Source organism: Lygodium microphyllum, chromosome 17 (assembly GCF_053477565.2).
Source record: "Lygodium microphyllum isolate KBCC chromosome 17, Lygodium_microphyllum_v1.1.10, whole genome shotgun sequence".
Taxonomy (NCBI): Eukaryota; Viridiplantae; Streptophyta; class Polypodiopsida; order Schizaeales; family Lygodiaceae; genus Lygodium; species Lygodium microphyllum.
The window spans coordinates 57,947,809-57,966,799 of NC_141151.1; the positions used below are offsets into that span (position 1 = coordinate 57,947,809).

The following is an 18,991-nucleotide window of genomic DNA, read 5'->3' on the forward strand; positions in this document are numbered from 1 at the left end:
AATGATTGCAAATAAATAATTCATCACTTTTTTATCATTTGTATTCCATTATTTCCATACCTTTAATTATTTTGTCGATTGGAGGACCACATAGCTTCAATTCCTTTTCTTCACATGAAACAAACTCATAGAGGCCTTTTCCAGTAAGAAAATCTGTCACATGGAACTCCCACGACAAGTAGTTATTCTTGTCTAGCTTCTCAAGAATAGGATTTCCACTATTCTATGCCATTGTGACAAAACTGAGTATCAAATAATAAGCAAGTCTTCTACAACCTTTCATAAGATATGCACAACAATAAAGTCCGTAACCTTTTTCATTGATTGATCAATAACTCATATATTTTGAAAACCTATTTGCAAAAAAACCTTGTGTCTGCTTCTTGAAAGATACCTCAAAGCTCACAGAATTGAAATCTATAAGATGAACATCTAAGAATGGCAAACATATCAAAATTATAGTATATTTTGACATTATTGTCAACAACCTTATGGAGCTAAAATGGGGCCCAAACAATCTTAAATGGCCAAAAACATTGTAGAAAGATCCTAAAGGAATCATCTACAAAATATACACCATTCTTCTTGTAACAATCTAAGCTTTTTTCTCTATCCTACTTTCTACAGCCTCCATAGGCACTATCCAAGGGAAAGTGTGCGAGAATATATATATTCATTTCTTCCTATGCACTAGAAAGCACGAAGAGAGTCTTCTATCCATGTTAATCCCAACAGAAACTCAAAATAAGATAGCATCCTGCAAAATAAGATAGCACCCAATAGAAACTCAAAATAAGATAGCAAACAAGCAAACAAGAAAAATCATCCTACAAGACTACATATTGTATAGCATGCAACGTGTCCAAACTATCATACTTATCATCATTGTCCATAGGGAAAACATGAAGCCTATCATCCACGTATCCTCATCCATGTATAAGACACAAAATCCCTTCCAATGGAGGCACATCCTTATGCACAAACTTGTCTTTAATACTTGCAAGAAATAAAATACATATATATGGTCTTATCAACATCTACACACAACACATCCACCTAAACATGCAACTTTTGCTTTTCTAAAGGCGATGAAGAATCCACAATGTGATGATTAAGTGTGTCAGTGATGACACTAGAAAAACAAATTATTGACTCCACATTAGCAAGTAGAGAAAGGAGAAGAAGATAAGAGAAACCTCTTCATGGAAACCCAACACATCGACTTCAATGCCTTGCCTTGGAACAAATAAGAGAGCTATAATACTATCTTTAATTATATGTTAAATTGGCCTTCACTTGAAACTTTAATGTCTTGAATGCTTATCTCTTCATAATTATTCCATTTTAATTAAGATTTCTCGAAGGAAAGTAAATTAAATAGAGTATGCATCTTCTTTTTTTATGCAAGGAGTGTGATGTTCAAATCCATTAATTGATGTAAGAGTTGGGTTTGGGACACTCCATGATACTTGGCATATTTGGTTTTCTTCTTCTCTTGCCCCCATAGATTCAACCATTGGCAAATCTATTGTTGGATGTTCCCAATCACAATCCTCATCATCATCACTTTGAAATGATACCAAAATCACACTCACGCCTCTGAATGTGCTTAGGAAATACTAAATCTGACATTCTCCTCTTTATGTCTAAGTAAAACTTGACCTTCTCACTTGATCATCATTCCATCTATATGTGTCATCAAGCAAACACTCAAATGCTTCAAGGTTGAACTGTTCTTAATCCATATTCTTGCTTGAGCCATGCTTGTGTAAATACATATTCCTTTGGATGTCATGTGCACCAACATCATGATAAACAATGTGAATGGCAACATGATCATCTACTTCTTTTCTTATTGAATTTCTCCTTTTTTCTTATTATGCCAAACAAGCAGGACATAGGCACATCATGCATGTAAATGGCCAACTTCATTGAGATTAATCTTCATCTCAAGGGGTACATCTCCAAGAATGTGAACTGTTTCACCAAAAGGGGTATTAGGGTAAATTTACAATATTGTACTTACAAAAGGGGGTTAATCTATTGCACGTTGGGGAGGAAAAAATACTGTCAAAGGGGAAAAGAATGCATTATTTCGACCTCATAACAAGTATATAGAGGGATCATTGAATGCATATGACATGTAGGGTTTCTTTGTGGTGCACCCCCACAAGATATTGATTAAACATAAATTTTACAGTGACGCTCCATTGGTTTAAACCTCCCATTGCAAGTAAATTTTTACTAATGTTTAACCTATTTGGTCTCTCCTTTTGAGCTCTTTTGAGACTGTTATTTGAATTGCTGCGAAGTATAACATTCAAATAATCAGATTTAAGTTTAGTAGAGACTTTGCAAAGAATACTACTCTTAGTAGTTCTGAGAATTTAGTATTTTAACTGTTTTAATAGAATTTCGTACTATATGTGAAAAAGTGATAATTACAGATGGACGAGTGCTGCTTAGAATATATTGGATCAAGTTTAAAAATATTCTGGGCATCTTTTAGAATTAAAGAAAACGTATTTAGAATCAAAGATCATGAAAAATATATATTTAGAATTTTGTAATGTATATGAAAATATGTATTTAGAATTTTGTAATATATATGAAAAAGTGATAATTAGCGATGGAAAACCATTAGAGAGATTATATTGAATCAAGTTTAAAAATATTCTGGGCATCTTTTAGAATTAAAGAAAATGTATTTAGAATCAAAGATTATGAGAGATGACCAGCTGCCTAATGTGTTGCTGTGTCCTGATACCTTCCTTAGTAGATACAATGGCCATTGAAGATGCAATGTGCAGGTGAGATGGAAGGCAACCAAAAACAGTATATAGCATATCTGTAACTCCTGAAATCGATAATGCAAACAGCTTTTGCGGTGCTAGCATAGGCAGCAGCCCTTATAGAAGATCAAGCACGGAATAAAAAAGATGCACACGCCCAATTATCACTTTCCAGTACAGTGCAGAATAGATATTACCTCTCCCAGAATTCAGCATTTGATAAGCCATCTGTATTTGATTGACAAACTCTCATGGAGCCACAGGCTTGGAACCCATTCGATCCCATCTCCTACAGAGACAGATATGCCACTGGATTTACATTGGATTCTTGTAGTGGGGAGCTGGCAATCCTCCTACTAATTAGTCTTCCTAGATACAGTGGGTCCATATAACAGCAAATACAAGGTCTACTTGTGCACTGTGTAGTTGGCTGCATGCCACAAATCATTGTGATGTTTACAAGCAGCCCATTTGATTTCTAATCGTGAATCATGGTTGAAACCTGAATCCAAATTAGATTTTTTAAACAGGTGATAATTCATACATGCAGGCAGTTTGAATGTGAATTTGTTTATCCATGGTAATAATTCCATACATGCATCCAATAAAGTTTTAAGGCGGTACACATTGAGGTTCATGCAGTGAAAACTCCAAAGAAACCAGTAAAACTTGCCAAGAGCTATCATCAGTAATCACATTTCACTTAACTTCGTTTTCGCTATTCAATTATCGAACACCGTGCCAAAATCTGATTTTTTTGAAGTTGTTACAAGTAATCTGAGCATGACCTTTACACACTCAAAAGAGTGTGAATCCTTTGTGAAGGAGCAAATTCCCTAGCATTTTCCTGTATGAAGACTTCTTATTTAAAGTCCTCTGCAGGTTTGCTCCAATCTGCTCCGAGAATGAGAATGTCGCCAATAAAACCTCACTTTAAATAAGGATGACTCTCTGTCCTTGACAGGCAATAATACCCCACATAGGGTCAGGAAGTTGGAGAGGAAACAGGGAGTTGTACTCCAAATTCAACTCCCTGGATGCTGCATGAGCGACTGTGCAAGGGACTCCAGTAATTGTGTCACTTCTGACATCGGAGGTCTAAATTCTGGATCAGCCTGATATGACGTTTCATAACCCATCAATACTTACTAAATGACAAGCATCTATTTAGAAAGAAGAAATAAGCAGTAGAACAAGAAATACCTGCAAACATTGGGATATGACATCTGCATAACGTGATACAGAGACTGTTGAATACATCCCCTTCAAGGAAGGGTCCACCATGTTAGCAAGAGCATCAATGTCAAGTACTACCCACTTGGCCAGAAATTGTTCCGGTCTTGGTCTTGAACTGGTAGATAAAAACAAAAGATGATGTTGGTAAAGCTGGCACGGGTATTACTGCAAAACAAAATTATGGGAAGAAACTCCACCTGTCCAAAGCTTTGCGCCCTGTTAGAAGTTCCAGCATAACAACTCCAAAGCTGTAAACATCACTTAAAGCTGTATAGACCCCTGACTTGGTATGCTCAGGGGCGCTGTAGCCAGTGAACTCTAAGCCGTATGCCTGTAAGATGATGTTCCATCAGAAATTAGTAAGACTAACTATAATATACATGGCTCGTGAGTAAAAAGGGGAAATAATTTCCACAGGTAGAATGAACCAGCTAGTTAGAAATCAGCAGTGAGATAACAAGCATTCTCTGTGGGATATGTTGCAAAAGAGAGTATGGAGTAGTGAACTGGATGGTCGGCTGAAATCAGGTTGAAGTTGAACAAATACTACGAACATGTTCTCTTACATCCTAACCCTGGAAAAAGTTCTTTTTGAAATGCAGCTAGAAAGCCAAAAAACTTTCAATTCAAAAGGACTTCACGAGAACCTTTTGGATGCAGCTATTATATTTTGATTGCTCATAAGAACTTTCTGGAAGCTGCATATCACAAAATTGACACCAGACAAGAAAGTTGTGAACTTGCACATTGAAAAAGTGACACCAGAATAAGAGGGCTGAAGAATACAGAGGTGGTCATAAACATGGGGTCCAGATGATTTAGAAGTGATCACGTCAAGTTGCAGATTTTACCTGCAGCAAAAAGCTTACTAACCTAAGTGCAGTTGGCCTACCAGTGAGGAAAAATATGTATATTCGTGACTTGAGACAGGGAGATCTTGTACGCCCAATAACATCTTATATAAGTTCATTTATGTCATCATAGCAAGACAAGAAGCACCTGCTCCAAAAAATATGGAGAAATAAAGTTTCAATTTACTTGAGTGTGAAGTTTCATTTGTTCTACTGATACCCTAACCTTTCAAGAGAGTGGAGTTTCTTACAGAGACCCTAGCATTTCAGGAAAGTGGAGATCCTTTTGTTCTACTTATAGCCTATCAATTCAAGAGTGCGATTTCAGTATAGGTTCACAAGTTATTTGAAAGTGGAGTTCCTTTTGTTCTACTTATAGCCTATCAATTCAAGAGTGCGATTTCAGTATAGGTTCACAAGTTATTTGAAAGTGGAGTTCCTTTTGTTCTACTTATAGCCTATCAATTCAAGAGTGCGATTTCAGTATAGGTTCACAAGTTTCATGTTAGATTAGTGTACATCCTTCATAAATTTCACCATCAGCATATGTTCACAAGTTATTTGCATGTCACAGCTGTCAGTGTTAACAGGTAACTGCCATGTTAATAAACTGTCTGCCAAACTAGTGCAGAATCTCCATAAATTTCAAGAAACTGCACATTACAACTGCCATGTCGTCTTACCTGCTGCTGCTCCCCTAAAGAAACAAGAGTTGCCAGACCACAATCAGATACATAAGGTTTGTAATTTTGATCTAGTAGAATGTTGACAGAGGTCAAGTTTCGGTGCAGCACCGGAGGCCTACACCTTTCATGTAGGTACCTGCCAGGTCATCCTGCAATTTGTTAATTCACCATAACAAGAACCCCACACTTATTTATGTAGTTCAATGGATCACTTACTCGAGTGCTTTAGCAACTCCAAGAGCAACCTTGACACGCAATTGCCACGATAACATTTCACTCCTATCTGTGTGCAGATTCTCATAAAGACTACCATTGTCGATGAATTCATAAACTAGAAGACGCTCTCCATGCTCCAAACAGTAACCCACAAGCTCCGTTATATTTGGATGTTGAAGACATGAAACTTTTGCCAAGAACTCTAGAAAATCCTCATCTGCTACTCTTGAAATGGAATAGTCGAGCTTTTTTACTGCAGCAATCTATGCATTGAGATTGTACAGCTGTTAATATGAAACTGAAAATTACTTCAGAAAGCAAACTCCATTGAGAATGAAACAATGCAGATAAAAAGCACTTGAGAGTCCAAACTTTCAATACACATTTTGATACTTCATTTCAAGAAACAATGCAGATAAAAAGCACTTCAGAATGCAAACTTTCAATACATGTTTGGATGCTTCATTTCAAGAATCATTGTGAAGGGAAATCTCATCAGTTATTCACACCATCAGTATGACTGATATGTAAAGTATAGGGATGTATGGTAACATGGCACTGCTTTCTAGAGAGTGAGGCAGACCTATGCTGCTTTCTGGAGTGAGCGGCAACTAGAAAACACTGGGTGACAGGCTCCTAGGGCTGTTGTAGCAGCAGCATAAGGTGCTGGAATGCAAAACACAGGCAGCAGTTATTCACACCATCAGTATGACTGATATGTAAAGTATAGGGATGTATGGTAACATGGAACTGCTTTCTAGAGAGTGAGGCAGACCTATGCTGCTTTCTGGAGTGAGCGGCAACTAGAAAACACTGGGTGACAGGCTCCTAGGGCTGTTGTAGCAGCAGCATAAGGTGCTGGAATGCAAAACACAGGCAGCAGGAGGTCCTGGAGCAGGACACCCTGATGTTGAAGATGTTGCGCAGCTGGAGAAAAGCCAAGTGACACAGAGGACAGGGAGAAGATGGCAGCTGGAGCCTGAAATGCAAGGTGTGGAGACAGGGTGGCAGCTGTCAAGAGGTGAGAGAGGTGATCACGAAGAGGGTGACATGTGGTGCAGAGCTAGGGCAAATGGGATTGAAGGGGCGGTCACACATTGACCCCATTTATAGAGCTCAATGAGCCGTTTGTCCTACCAAAGAGTCTCTGTCTCTTCTTTTATAAATAGATGCCTTAAAAAAGGTGTTTTGAGACTGTGTGAGAGCTGAAAAAATTAGCCATTAATAAAGGATTAATTTTGGGGTTAACTATGTGGCTTAGCACCCCTTCATAGAGGCCCAAATTAGGTTCCTGAGCGAGATGGCCTAATGCCCAGACCAAAAAGGTTCCAACCCAAAGAAACAAAGGCATCAACCCAAGGGTGCAATCAAGGCTGGCAATGGCCCTACCAGGATCACAAAGGCAAAGGATTTCCTCTTATTAGTAGCCCAAGAGGTCACCCAAATGAAATCGAGACATTGGACAAAGTCTGTCATGATGAACCACCAGGAAGCTGCAACACAATTAATACTCTTATGGGTCCTTTCTTTCTTTCTTTGGAGTGAGATACAGAGTAGGCCCAGATCTACAATAGCTCTTAAAGGATATCATCATGCAAGAATACCTCCCCAAGGATGTCTGTGAAGAGGTAAAGGACCCAAGAGACATGCCCCATGATGTGGGATAGCTATTTGGAAATTTGGGTGAGCAATGGAAGCTCATGATACTCTGTTCAATGAGGCGGATCATACTAAATAATGCATGGGTTTTCATTTGGAGAGATGCCTACTCCTGTAGGTTGTCATCCGAACAACACACCCAACATAAATGCATAATGTTGATGCAAAGTGTAATGCAATAAGGGGAATGCTCATGCAAAAAGGTGTCACTTGGACAATGCCCTCATAGAGGAATAGTTCACTTGCCCAAGCACCCCTTTACAATACAAGAATGAACGTAATGCAAGGGTAGATGCAACATGCAAGAGATGCTGGTGTCAAAGAAGATTGTTTTGTGCAAGCTTCCTCCAAAGAATAATGGTCCGGCTAATTCATTTTGACGGCTCAAACTTTAACTCAACATATGATTTTTCGGCACAATCCACTATAAGGTTACAGGGGACTCAGGACCATTCCGTCTGAGAGTGACTATCTGGCAGCACTCTCAACAGGAGTGAAGGAAGAAAAAAAGACAAAGGGAAGGTGCTACTCCTGTGGCAAAAAGGGGCATCTCAAGAAAAACTACAAGAAATACAAGAGGCTAAGAGGTGGCAAGGACAAGGCCGGTGATGACTCTTCATCTGACTCCACTTCCGCCATGGCAGCTGCTACTACTACGGCAGAAGGTCCTTTTTAGTCTTTGCATTTCAGACCCCTCCCGTATTTCTAAGCCACAAAGGAACAACTAGAGGGGGGGATGGGGCATTTCTACTTCACTCATCTCTGATGGGATGGACTACTGGGTGTGGTTTCCTATATACATCACTTATTTGGTGTTTCTAAAACCTGAAGCTCATATTACTTCAAGTCCATGATGGGAGTTTTGGACAACGGGCTGGTTTAGCTCCTAGTTGGTTCTCACATGGGAGCACTTTGGCAGGATGGCTGAAGAAGGGGAATCTATGGTACATGTTCAGCTTCTGCAGGGCTAAGTGTGACTGGCAAAGAATCTTCTTTGGAGGCTACTTCTGAGAACCTATCAATGTGTATTTCATTGTACTAGTCAACCACGATCCGAGAGTGTTAGCATAGTGCACATGGTGTATTAGATGCCGGTCAGTATTAGATGCAGGAGACTTCTCACAAGTGCCCCCCTCTGGGTTGTGTCTTAAAGCACAAGAGACTCTGATCCATTTCTCCTCCCAGCCCCGTCTAGGAAGTGCTGGCTAGACTTTCCCCCAAGTCGTGTCTCTCCCCCGCCAACCATCTCCTTAAGGTGAATTATACTATTTTAGAGCTCACTCACTTCCTAGACTCCCCTTGACCCCATTCGGGTGCCCAAGGCCCCCGGACGGTCTTCTCTCGCACTTGTTCCCCCAGTATTACACCATAAATGTAACACTTCCTCTCCCTTAAGAATCGGTTTCATCCTTGAAAATGATACTTGGAAGGTCCAACTGTAAATTGAGAAACCTTTTCCTTAAGGTACCTACTCGCTCCCATGTTGAGCTTTCTTCCAAACAATCTTTCCACTTGACCAAATATTCTTGATAAAAAGTATTCCTTGTTCATCTGTTACAAACATTTAAAATTCTTTCTGGTTCATGTGGATTAGATTGTTCATCTAATAGCTCCTCAATATTATCATTTAAGATTACATTATCCATATCACCCAGCTTCTTTCTTAGCTTGCTTACATGAAAACTGGATGTGTTTTACTACCAGTAGGTAGTTGGAGCTTGTAAGCCTTTTTTCCCACCCTCTTAAGTATTGTGAAAGGACCACAATACCTAGGTGAAAGCTTTGGACATCGTCCCGTTTTCATGGTTTCAGTTTATTCAGGCACCTTAACTTAGACCAATTCTCCTTCCTCAAAGGAGATGTCTCTTCAATGAGGATCTGTATAAGCTCTTGCTCGATTTTGAGCTTTCTTAATATTTTCTTGAGCAAATTTTAACATATTATTCATATCCTCCAAAAAGTGGGTGGTGTTCCATCTACCTCATACACACTTTCGCGATCATTGCAACCCGGGTGTCCCACTCAATCTCTCCCGAGTGTGGATCAGTTGCCTCTATAGTTTGCCTCCATGGCATTGCCTAGTCGACCTTCTGGTCATAATGCTATGTACCAGCCTCACTTTGGACAAGGCTACTGTGTCCCAGTGCCTCCACCTACACCGGCACCTTATGGAAACATTCATGTTCCAGTGCCTCCGCATGAATCGGCACTCATTGGACACTCCCAGCCTACTTCTGCCTACCCACCTCTTCCCCCTCCTCCTTACTCTTATCAGACACTCTCACCTCCACAATCTTTCCCACCATCATCTTACTCCACCCACCCGACACCTCATGGTTCTAGCTCATCTTCTGCCAAGAATGCATTTAATGACAAGACTCGTTTTAACGGGTCAAACTTTACTACTTCGTCGAATTTGATGAGACATGTCCTTGATTCACAAAGCCTATGGGATCTAGTGTAGGGGTTGGAACCCCAACCCGATCCCGCATTTGTTCCATACGAGATCGTCCGCTCATGGAAGGCTAGGAATGCCTCCGCTATTGTCGAGCTGATGCAGGGCTTATTGCCTGAGTTTCATTCTCAGCTTCAACATTTTGACTTAGCGTCAGAGTGATGGGCATACTTGACTGACCGCTATGCGGCTCGAGATAGGACCCGTCGTATTAATCTTGACCATGAGCTTCAGCTTTTCAAAATCACTGACCGGGATGACTTGAAAGTCAAGTTGACTGAATATCGGCATCTTCTCACTGAATTCTCCACTACAAGGACTCCCAAGAATGCATTTAATGACAAGACTCGTTTTAACGGATCAAACTTTACTACTTCGTCGAATTTGATGAGACATGTCCTTGATTCACAAAGCCTATGGGATCTAGTGTACGGGTTGGAACCCCAACCCGATCCCGCATTTGTTCCATACGAGATCGTCCGCTCATGGAAGGCTAGGAATGCCTCCGCTATTGTCGAGCTGATGCAAGGCTTATTGCCTGAGTTTCATTCTCAGCTTCAGCATTTTGACTTAGCATCAGAGTGATGGGCACACTTGACTGACCGCTATGCGGCTCGAGATAGGATCCGTCGTATTAATCTTGACCATGAGCTTCAGCTTTTCAAAATCACTGACTGGGATGACTTGAAAGTCAAGTTGATTGAATATTGGCATCTCCTCGCTGAATTCTCCACTACAAGGACTCCCAAGTCCCCTGACGATCAGGTCACATTGTTCCTAAATCAACTCCCCAAGAAAAACTTCAATTTTGTGGAAGAAATAGTTTCAAAGCCTACCATGTCTACATTCTATGAATTTGAGTGTCAATTGTTGCGTTACGCACAGTTGTTTGATCAGTTTCATATGAATTCCTCTTCAAAGGGGGCTCTTCTAGCTCATTCTCAGAAAGGGCAACAAGAGAAGGACAAACCAAACCAAACCTCCACTCAAAATCAAAATCAAACTCAAAAGCTAAATCAATCTAGGGATTCTCAAGGAAACTCCCAGTGACAACTCAAACCTGGGTGGCAGAATGTACCTAAAAAGAATAGGTATTGTCAACATTGTCAAAAGGCTGGCCATTTTGACGACGAGTGTCGATCAAAGGCATGAGGCACAGTACCAAAAATCTAAGTCTCAGACCCCCACCCCTCAGTCGAGCAAACCCCAGCAAGAAAGCCAGGGTGATGGCAAGGGGCAGTTTAAAGGTCAGACTCACACTGCCACCGCACAGTGATCTCAGTTGACAATGTTCTCAACTCCAGAGGGCTTGTCTAGCTGGTCTGCAAAGGCCCATATCATCTCCATAGAGACATCAGATGCGAGTCTCATTCACATCTATGAGTTGCCTCCCGACGAGGTTACTACAGAGGCCCACTCGTCACAGTCGAGCACTTCAACTCCAATTTGAATTGTGGACAGTGGAGCTACATATCACACGACTCCTATAGAGGACATTTTCCGTACCCAAGCCCCTGCAACCGAGCGGGTCTGTGTAGAAAACAACTCCTCGGTCAAGAATCAAGTTCAAGGTTGCGTCAATTTTGCCACTGACAAGGTTCCGGATCTGGTTTTGCCAGACAATGTATATCATGTCCCTCAGCTTGGGGTGAACTTGTTATCTATTCAGCAGCTTTGCCGGTTGGGACAAGCAGTTTCCTTTACAACGCAACCACAGTCGAGATTCTTGACTCTCTGATTGGTTTAGTGATTGCTCGCGGTGAGGCACAGCCTAATGGCCTATACCACATGACACACTTTCTGACCGAGCAACGCACCGAAGGCTCCGTGTTCCATAGCTTCCAGGCCTTAGCCACATCTCAGGAGCCTACACACAATGAGAGTCTTTGGCATTTTCACTTAGAGCATCTTGGTTATGACTCACTTTATGAGTTGTCACACCGTGAGTTGGTTGAGAGCCTTCCACACTTGAAGCTAGCTTGAGATGTCCGTAAAGCCTGTCAGCTCGGGAAGCAGCACCATACCCCATTTCCTCAGTAGTCTACACATAAAGCTGAGGAGCCTCTTAGATTGATTCACGTTGATCTTTGTGGGCCGACATCCACTGCTACTTTGAACGGCGCGCTGTACTTTTTTTTGATAGTGGACGATCATTCTCGATACATGTGGGTGTACTTCCTCGAGCATAAGTCAGATTGATTCACGTTGATCTTTGTGGGCCGACATCCACTGCCACTTTGAATGGCGCATTGTACTTCTTTTTAATAGTGGACAATCATTCTCGATACATGTGGGTATACTTCCTCAAGCATAAGTCAGATGCTTTCACATATTTTTCTGCTTGGGTGCTGCTTGTTCATAACCACACTGGTCGTCGTGTTGGGTGCATGAGGAGTGATAGAGGTAGTGAGTTTATCTCCCACGAGTTTTTCGAGTTTCTACAGAAGCATGGCATTTCTCGCCAGCTCACCTCTACCAACTCCCCCTCTCAAAATGAAGTCGTAGAGCGTAGGAACTGCGGAGTCATGGAAATGGCACGCCCTATGTTGCTCGCAGCAGAGCTTCCTGAGCACCTTTGGGTCGAGGCTGTTAACACTTCGGTGTACATCCTCAACCGGTGCCCGACTGCGGCTCTTCCTCAGAAGGCGTATGAGGCATTTTTTGGCTCTCGGCTTGCTATTTTCCATTTCAGAGTCTTCGCGTGTCGTGCGTACACACACACGCCTGATGACAAGATAGGAAAGCTTACTCCCCGAGCTGATCTCCTTATTTTTGCGGGATATTCCTCGAAAGCAAAAGCCTATCGTTTGTTCAATCCTCGGACAAACAAGGTGATCGTTAGGTGGAATGTCGTTTTTGACGAGAGGGATACCCTAGGACAGCCCTTCGATGCATACATCTATCATTTTGTTGTAGGAAAACTTCTTTGGTTAATTCATGCTAGGCCAAATTTAGCTTACTCGGTTAGCATACTCAGTCAGTATTTCACAGCACCTAGGATGTCACATTGGATTGCATGTCTTCATGTATTGTGTTATTTGCGATATACTTTTTCTTATGGCTTGACATATGGTTCGAGTTTATGTTTGCAGGGATACACTGATTTTGTTTGGGCAAGTGATCCTAACACCTAGCGTTCCCATGGTGGCTACCTCTTTACCTTAGGCACAACTTCCATTTCTTGGTCCAGCCGTAAGCAAGAGACGGTGGCGGCTTCCACGGCCGAGGCTAAGTACCGGGCTCTCTTCGATGGCACCACCGAGGCCATCTATCTAAGGAGTTTACTGGCGGCGCTTCATTTTCCATATGACTCTCCCACAGTTGTCTACTGTGACAACCAGACTGCCATTGCCCTTGTGGGCAATCCGATCATCACACCACGGACACAGCATGTGGGAGTCCACTTCTACTTTTCCAAAGAGCAGATTGAGCTAGGCACTATTCGCCTAGAGTTTGTACCTTCATCAGATAATTTTGTAGATATCTTGACTAAGGCGGTCAACCGGCCGGTTCTTCAGTATCTACTACCCATGATCGGCTTGGGTACACCCTCCCCTACTTCTTCAGCTTGACGGAGAGAGGGTGCTTCCCTCTTGCTTTCCCTTCTAGTTTGAGAGGGGGCGGTTCCTACTCTTGATTGTGACAGTGATGATGGTTACAGTTTTTTAGACATTACATTCACTTATTCTTTTGTATTGTATTATGGGCATTTGTAACTTCATCCACACTATCAAGATGACCTGATTGTAAAAGGGCACTTGGACAAGTGAACACTTCCTCTGTGAGGACACTGTCCCAGTGGCACAGTTACATAGCATATTGCATGAGCATGACATCTTGCATCTCCCTTTGCATTACCCTATGCATTGGCATTCTGTTCATGTCAACATGCATCTGTGCGTATTTATCTCTTTTCGGTCTTTTGGAGTGGTCGACTTTAGGATCCACCATATTCGTAGCATAACACATGGCAGTTCTCCTAAAGGCAATTTCCCTACCCTTGCTTGCTTGCTTGCTTGCTTGCTTTGCTTGTCTTACTAAGCCCACTGTTTTTTGTGCCTCTCACATATTCAACACATGATTGGCACATACACTCACTTTTATCATCCTTAGGCACTTATCCTCGTCAGTGCGAGCGATTGGCGATTGGCTTGCTAGTTTTGTGAATAACTTGGATTTAAAACTCTCTTTATTTTTTCCTATTTGTCACTTAATCGGCCGCTACTCCTATATGACTTACGTATTTTCAAAACACTTTTCAAAAAAAACAAAAAACAAAACAAACAAGTCCGTTGGCTTGCTAGTTTTGTGAATAACTTGGGTTTAAAACTCTTTTTATCTTTTTCTATTTGTCACTTAATCGGCCGCTACCCCTATATTACTTACGTATTTTCAAAATACTTTTCAAAAAAAACAAAAAACAAAAAACAAAAAACAAAACAAACAAGTCCATTGTTGATTCCATCCGCCTTTGTAAGCCTTGGTAGACCCTTGGGCAGCCGACGAGCACCCTTGGTCCGATGCCCTGACCTCTCTGGGGTGATCATTTGGGCTCCCTTGGTAAGATATCCATCGCCTCTGTAGTCTTGGTAGGCCACTGGGCAGCCGACATGCACCTTTTGTCCGATGCCCTAGCTGCTTTGGGATGGGACGCCTTGGGGTAAATCAAAATTTAGACTGGCCTACTTTTCTTGCCCTCTTTTGGGCCTAAGAGGGGGTATTGTGCTAAGAAATGCACTTAGCCACTTAAACAGCCCCAAAACATGCTTATTTTAGGCTTATTTTAGCCAAAACCCTAAAATGGGAGCGGATCGAGAAAGTTAAGTGGGAGAGGATCTAAAACCCTAATTTTCTATAAATTGACAGTCAGCCCTCCACTCTTTTACAATCTCGTTTTTGCAGGTTTCAAGTGTTACCAGCTTGCTGCCCACACCCTGGTCACGGAGGACATCTCAGCCCTTGGTGTCCATCACTGTTCCCTACAGTGTGGTGCCTGTTTCCAACCCTCCACACGCTAATTGCTTTTGTTTCTACCTGGCGACTGACTGATGTTCATCTGCATTGCTGTCGTACAGCCTGCCACGCCAGCAAACTACTACGTTTACAGGCTCCAGCTGCCGCCCTGACAGTTTTCTCTCTCCTATTGTAGTCTTTCTCTCACCTGCCTGCAGTCGTTTTTAGTCTCTCTCTCTCTTGCAAGCTGTCCTGCCTACGTTTTCAGTCTTTCTCTCTCCTGCAGGCTCCGTTTTTAGTCTTTCTCTCTCCTGTAGGCTGTCTTGCCTGCGTTTTCAATCTTTCTCTCTCCTACAGGCTCCGTTTCTAGTCTTTCTCTCTCTTGCAAGCTCCGTTTTTTGTCTTTCTCTCTCCTCACTGCTGTCTGCATCAAATCCAGCTTCTCACTGCTGCGTTTGCTGGTGTTCGACATCCGGAGGCTACCTTGCTACGATTCAGGATCCGTTCGGAGTACGGCACACTCTCCAGCTCATTACCCCTGCCTTGATCCTAGAGATACAAGAGTTCGAGGTTCAGTATTCATTCACTGCATAGTGTGTTTGCTTCATGAGCATCGTATTATTAGTAGTCATATCATTTCATTTATTCACTATGTTCATTATCTCTGAGTTACTCTAACCCTAACCCTAACTGTGCTCTTTTTATCAGTCTGTGCTTTGTCGTACGGTTTCTGTTTATGTTTCTGTGTTAGGGTATTTTTCTTTACAGCCAATACGGAAACGTCTGAGACGTCACCCGTTCACACTTCGGCAGAAATTTCAAACGGCTGAAGACGAGGAAGAAATCCCTTTCAACAGGACGTGGCCCGACGGCTCTGATACCGGTATTAGATGTCGGTCAGTATTAGATGCGGGAGACTTCTCACAAGTGCCCCCTCTGGGATCTGTCTTAAAGCACGAGAGACTCTGATCCATTTCTCCTCCCATCCCCATCTAGGAAGTGCTGGCTAGACTTTCCCCCAAGTCGTGTCTCTCTCCCGCCAACCGTCTCCTTAAGGTGAGTTATACTATTTTAGAGCTCACTCACTTCCTAGACTCCCCTTGACCCCATTCGGGTGCCCAAGGCCCCTAGATGGTCTTCTCTCGCACTTGTTCCCCCAGTATTACACCATAAATGTAACATGGTGTGTGAGTTTGACCTTTTATTTGCTTGTATACAGGTTTGTTTGTGGCCACTTAATGGGCAGCCTAGCAGCACTTTAGTAGCCATCCTTGACACCCGTGTCCTCTACTCTCCTACACTAACAATATATGTGCGCCTCTCTTCTCACTTGTTGGGCATTCTCAAAGGTACAAATGTCTTGACCATAACAATTTGCTTACATTGCCTTGCTGCAAGTATATAGCAAATTGAGACTGCATCATATGCATTGAAACGAGATGCATCCAGTGCTGGGTGTATTATACTTGTCTCCTACACCTATGAAAGTGTTTGAATATGCATAACTGTACAATGAAGACATCAAACATGTGGCACATCCATAAATATACTAGAACATAAACACTTTTCTAACTAGTTCAAAGTGAAAGCAATCAGAAGTCAACCTTTCCATCAGGTAGTTCTGCTTTGTAGACTTTGCCAATAGTCCCATCACCCAGAAGATGTTCATTATCAAAGCTATTAGTAGCAAGCTGCAACTCAGCAATGGTATATGACTTGGCTGTAATTGAACTTTTGACACCTTTGCTTTTAACTGTAGCTTTCAAACTTGTGCTCTTTCCTAAACTTAGATTTTCTACTGGAGGAGGTTTCAACATCGAAAAGTCTCGTGCAGTAGTCTTTTTCAATGGCTCTGTCTCCTTGCTATGTTTGTCTTCTGGAAGTTTGTCTTCTGGCATAGAAAAATATAATGTCAGCGCACACACTAACTGGAAAAGATTGTTAGTTCTATAGTGACATAGAACACAAACCTTTCCATGCTGGAATCAAGGGGCCATCCCATGCATTTTCTGGATCAAGTCTGTCATCTTTCGCTTTTTGCTGTGTCCTATATGCAAAGAAAAGGATCACAAGCACTGCCACTGCCACTGCCAAAATAGCTGCCACCACAATACCTACTAGCCTTCCAAGGGTCATAAAACCCCCCATTGAAGTTGTCTGCTTGCTTTTGCTAACTGGTGACCTCTCAGATGTACTCTCTGAGTTTGATATTTGAGGAGGTGGGGGGACAAGAGGAGGGGGGGGAGGTGCTGGAAATGTGTTAAAAGAATTTCCAGCGAATCTGTTGTCATAAGCACATAAGAAGATATACATAAAAAGGATTGACATCAACAGCTTACTAAGGAAAGGCTCTGCACCCTTATTCCAACAATGTATTCGTTAAAATCACACGTAAAAATATTGTCATAGAATCAACCAAAATTCAAGCAATGCAGAACTGAAGACCATAAAACTCACTGTGATGAGGGAAAGTGTTTCAACTCTGGTGGAATCCAGCCAGTAAAACTGTTGTTTGACAGATCCCTACATAAATAAGAAAGGAAACCGTACGAAAGTGTTTTCAAAAAACAGAAAGAAAGAGAAACTGCAATTCATGATTCTTGGCAAAATAACTTACAATTTTTTTATGGGTAGATTTGCCAACACATCTATCGTTCCAGTAAAACGGTTGTTCTCTAAATACCTAATAGAGTGCACACAATTGAACATCTACAACAATTGCAATGAAACTTATGAACACCTTCAGAGTAAAATAGAAATAAATAAATCTCATACAGCTCATCAAGACTCGCCAATTTTGCAAAAGATGGAGGAAGCAATCCATCCAAGTCATTGTTTGAAAGATCCCTAACAAATAATAGCACAGTTATTTTAGTCTTAAGGCAACTCTGTCTTTGGCTTTCACGCAGTGCAATCATAACAAATGGAAACTGTTAGACACCATTGGGTTACCTACAGGGTGGTCAAAAGCTCTGACTCGGCAAATATATCAGGAAGGTTGCCTGACAGTTGATTACCACTGACATTCCTGCCAAACATTACATCTCAAGCTGCATCTTAAATAATTCACCTCTATCAGCTTTAAGACAAATAGTTGAAAACAAATACTTACAATGTAGCCAAGTTGCTCAAGTCAGAAAGAGCAAATGGTAGATTTCCTGTGAACAGGTTGGAGGACAGAAATCTACACAGATTGAGAAGCCATAACTGGTCAAACATGATAGCTGTAGTGAATTTAATTTGATGCCATCATCATAATCAACATTTGAGAATCTCTTTACCACATACACCATGCCCACTGACATCACCATCAACATTTGGCGAATCTCTTTACCACATATAGAATGACCACTGACATCACCATTTTTGGCTGAATTACTTTTAAGTGTGGCATTCCTATCACTTTTTATGTTTAGAAGCAGATAACATTCAAAGATTGTATACCCGAGAACAAGACACAGTTTAAATAGATAGATTGCACATACTTATCAAAGAAGGTGAAAGGACTATTTAAACAACATCAATAAGGATGGATAAGCAATGAAAACTCACAGTTGTTGTACATGGGGTGGAAGCTGGAAAGGGAGACCACCTGATAGAAGGTTGTCACTCAGGTCTCTGTACCATACACCAATTGGGAACACAAAAGCTGACTTGAGTTCGAGAAATGCACCTGTGCAGAACCAGAATATCCCAATGCACAACATGAAAAAAAACTGCTTATTATTCTAAGATGCCAACCATTTTGGTTACAAAGAGTACTAGAGGTACTCACAAAACAATTAATGTCGTCAAATTCTCTAACGATGCACCCAAACCACCAATGAGTTGGTGCCCTGGAAGCTGCCTATCAAACATCCAGAAAACTGCTTAGATGTGTATCAAACCAAAATTATTTTGCATTCTGGATACTAAAATGGAAGTTGTAAAGACAGTGGTACAAGGAAATCGTACAAAAGTGTAACATTAGCATCAGCACATGCAACACCTTCCCAGCCTTCTGAGCATGGATCACCACCATAGGCTGTCCAACCTGTTAGGGTGGGTGAATTCAGAGCTATGTACAGCTGATTTAAGGCATAAACTGCAAAACAATTGACAAGGGCCAAAAAAAACGAAAACGTTAGTATATGCTGCTGCAAT

At 41.6% G+C, this 18,991-nt stretch overlaps 1 protein-coding gene across 5 annotated transcripts in view; it reads right to left on the reverse strand.

The window, feature by feature from the left end:
• Positions 1–252: 252 nt before the first annotated feature.
• The window catches only part of LOC148021921 (protein STRUBBELIG-RECEPTOR FAMILY 6-like), a 41,189-nt gene continuing 22,450 nt past the window's right edge, over positions 253–18,991 (reverse strand). Inside the window, exons 2-18 of one of the 5 annotated variants that reach the window (XM_087697454.1) lie at positions 18,803–18,932; positions 18,624–18,695; positions 18,401–18,466; positions 17,961–18,032; positions 17,805–17,876; positions 17,624–17,695; positions 17,466–17,531; positions 17,306–17,371; positions 16,819–17,129; positions 16,453–16,739; positions 5,782–6,044; positions 5,563–5,701; positions 4,226–4,359; positions 3,996–4,143; positions 3,501–3,907; positions 2,990–3,081; positions 277–757 (exon numbers count right to left, since the gene is read on the reverse strand). In XM_087697454.1, coding sequence (XP_087553580.1) covers positions 3,818–3,907; positions 3,996–4,143; positions 4,226–4,359; positions 5,563–5,701; positions 5,782–6,044; positions 16,453–16,739; positions 16,819–17,129; positions 17,306–17,371; positions 17,466–17,531; positions 17,624–17,695; positions 17,805–17,876; positions 17,961–18,032; positions 18,401–18,466; positions 18,624–18,695; positions 18,803–18,932 — 1,988 coding nt within the window. In that variant the 3' untranslated portion in view covers positions 277–757; positions 2,990–3,081; positions 3,501–3,817. Of the gene's footprint in view, positions 758–786; positions 2,305–2,989; positions 3,908–3,995; positions 4,144–4,225; positions 4,360–4,920; positions 5,028–5,562; positions 5,702–5,781; positions 6,045–16,452; positions 16,740–16,818; positions 17,130–17,305; positions 17,372–17,465; positions 17,532–17,623; positions 17,696–17,804; positions 17,877–17,960; positions 18,033–18,400; positions 18,467–18,623; positions 18,696–18,802; positions 18,933–18,991 lie in introns of those variants that run through there. The other 4 variants (XM_087697456.1, XM_087697452.1, XM_087697453.1 and 1 more) reach the window with 4 other exon arrangements.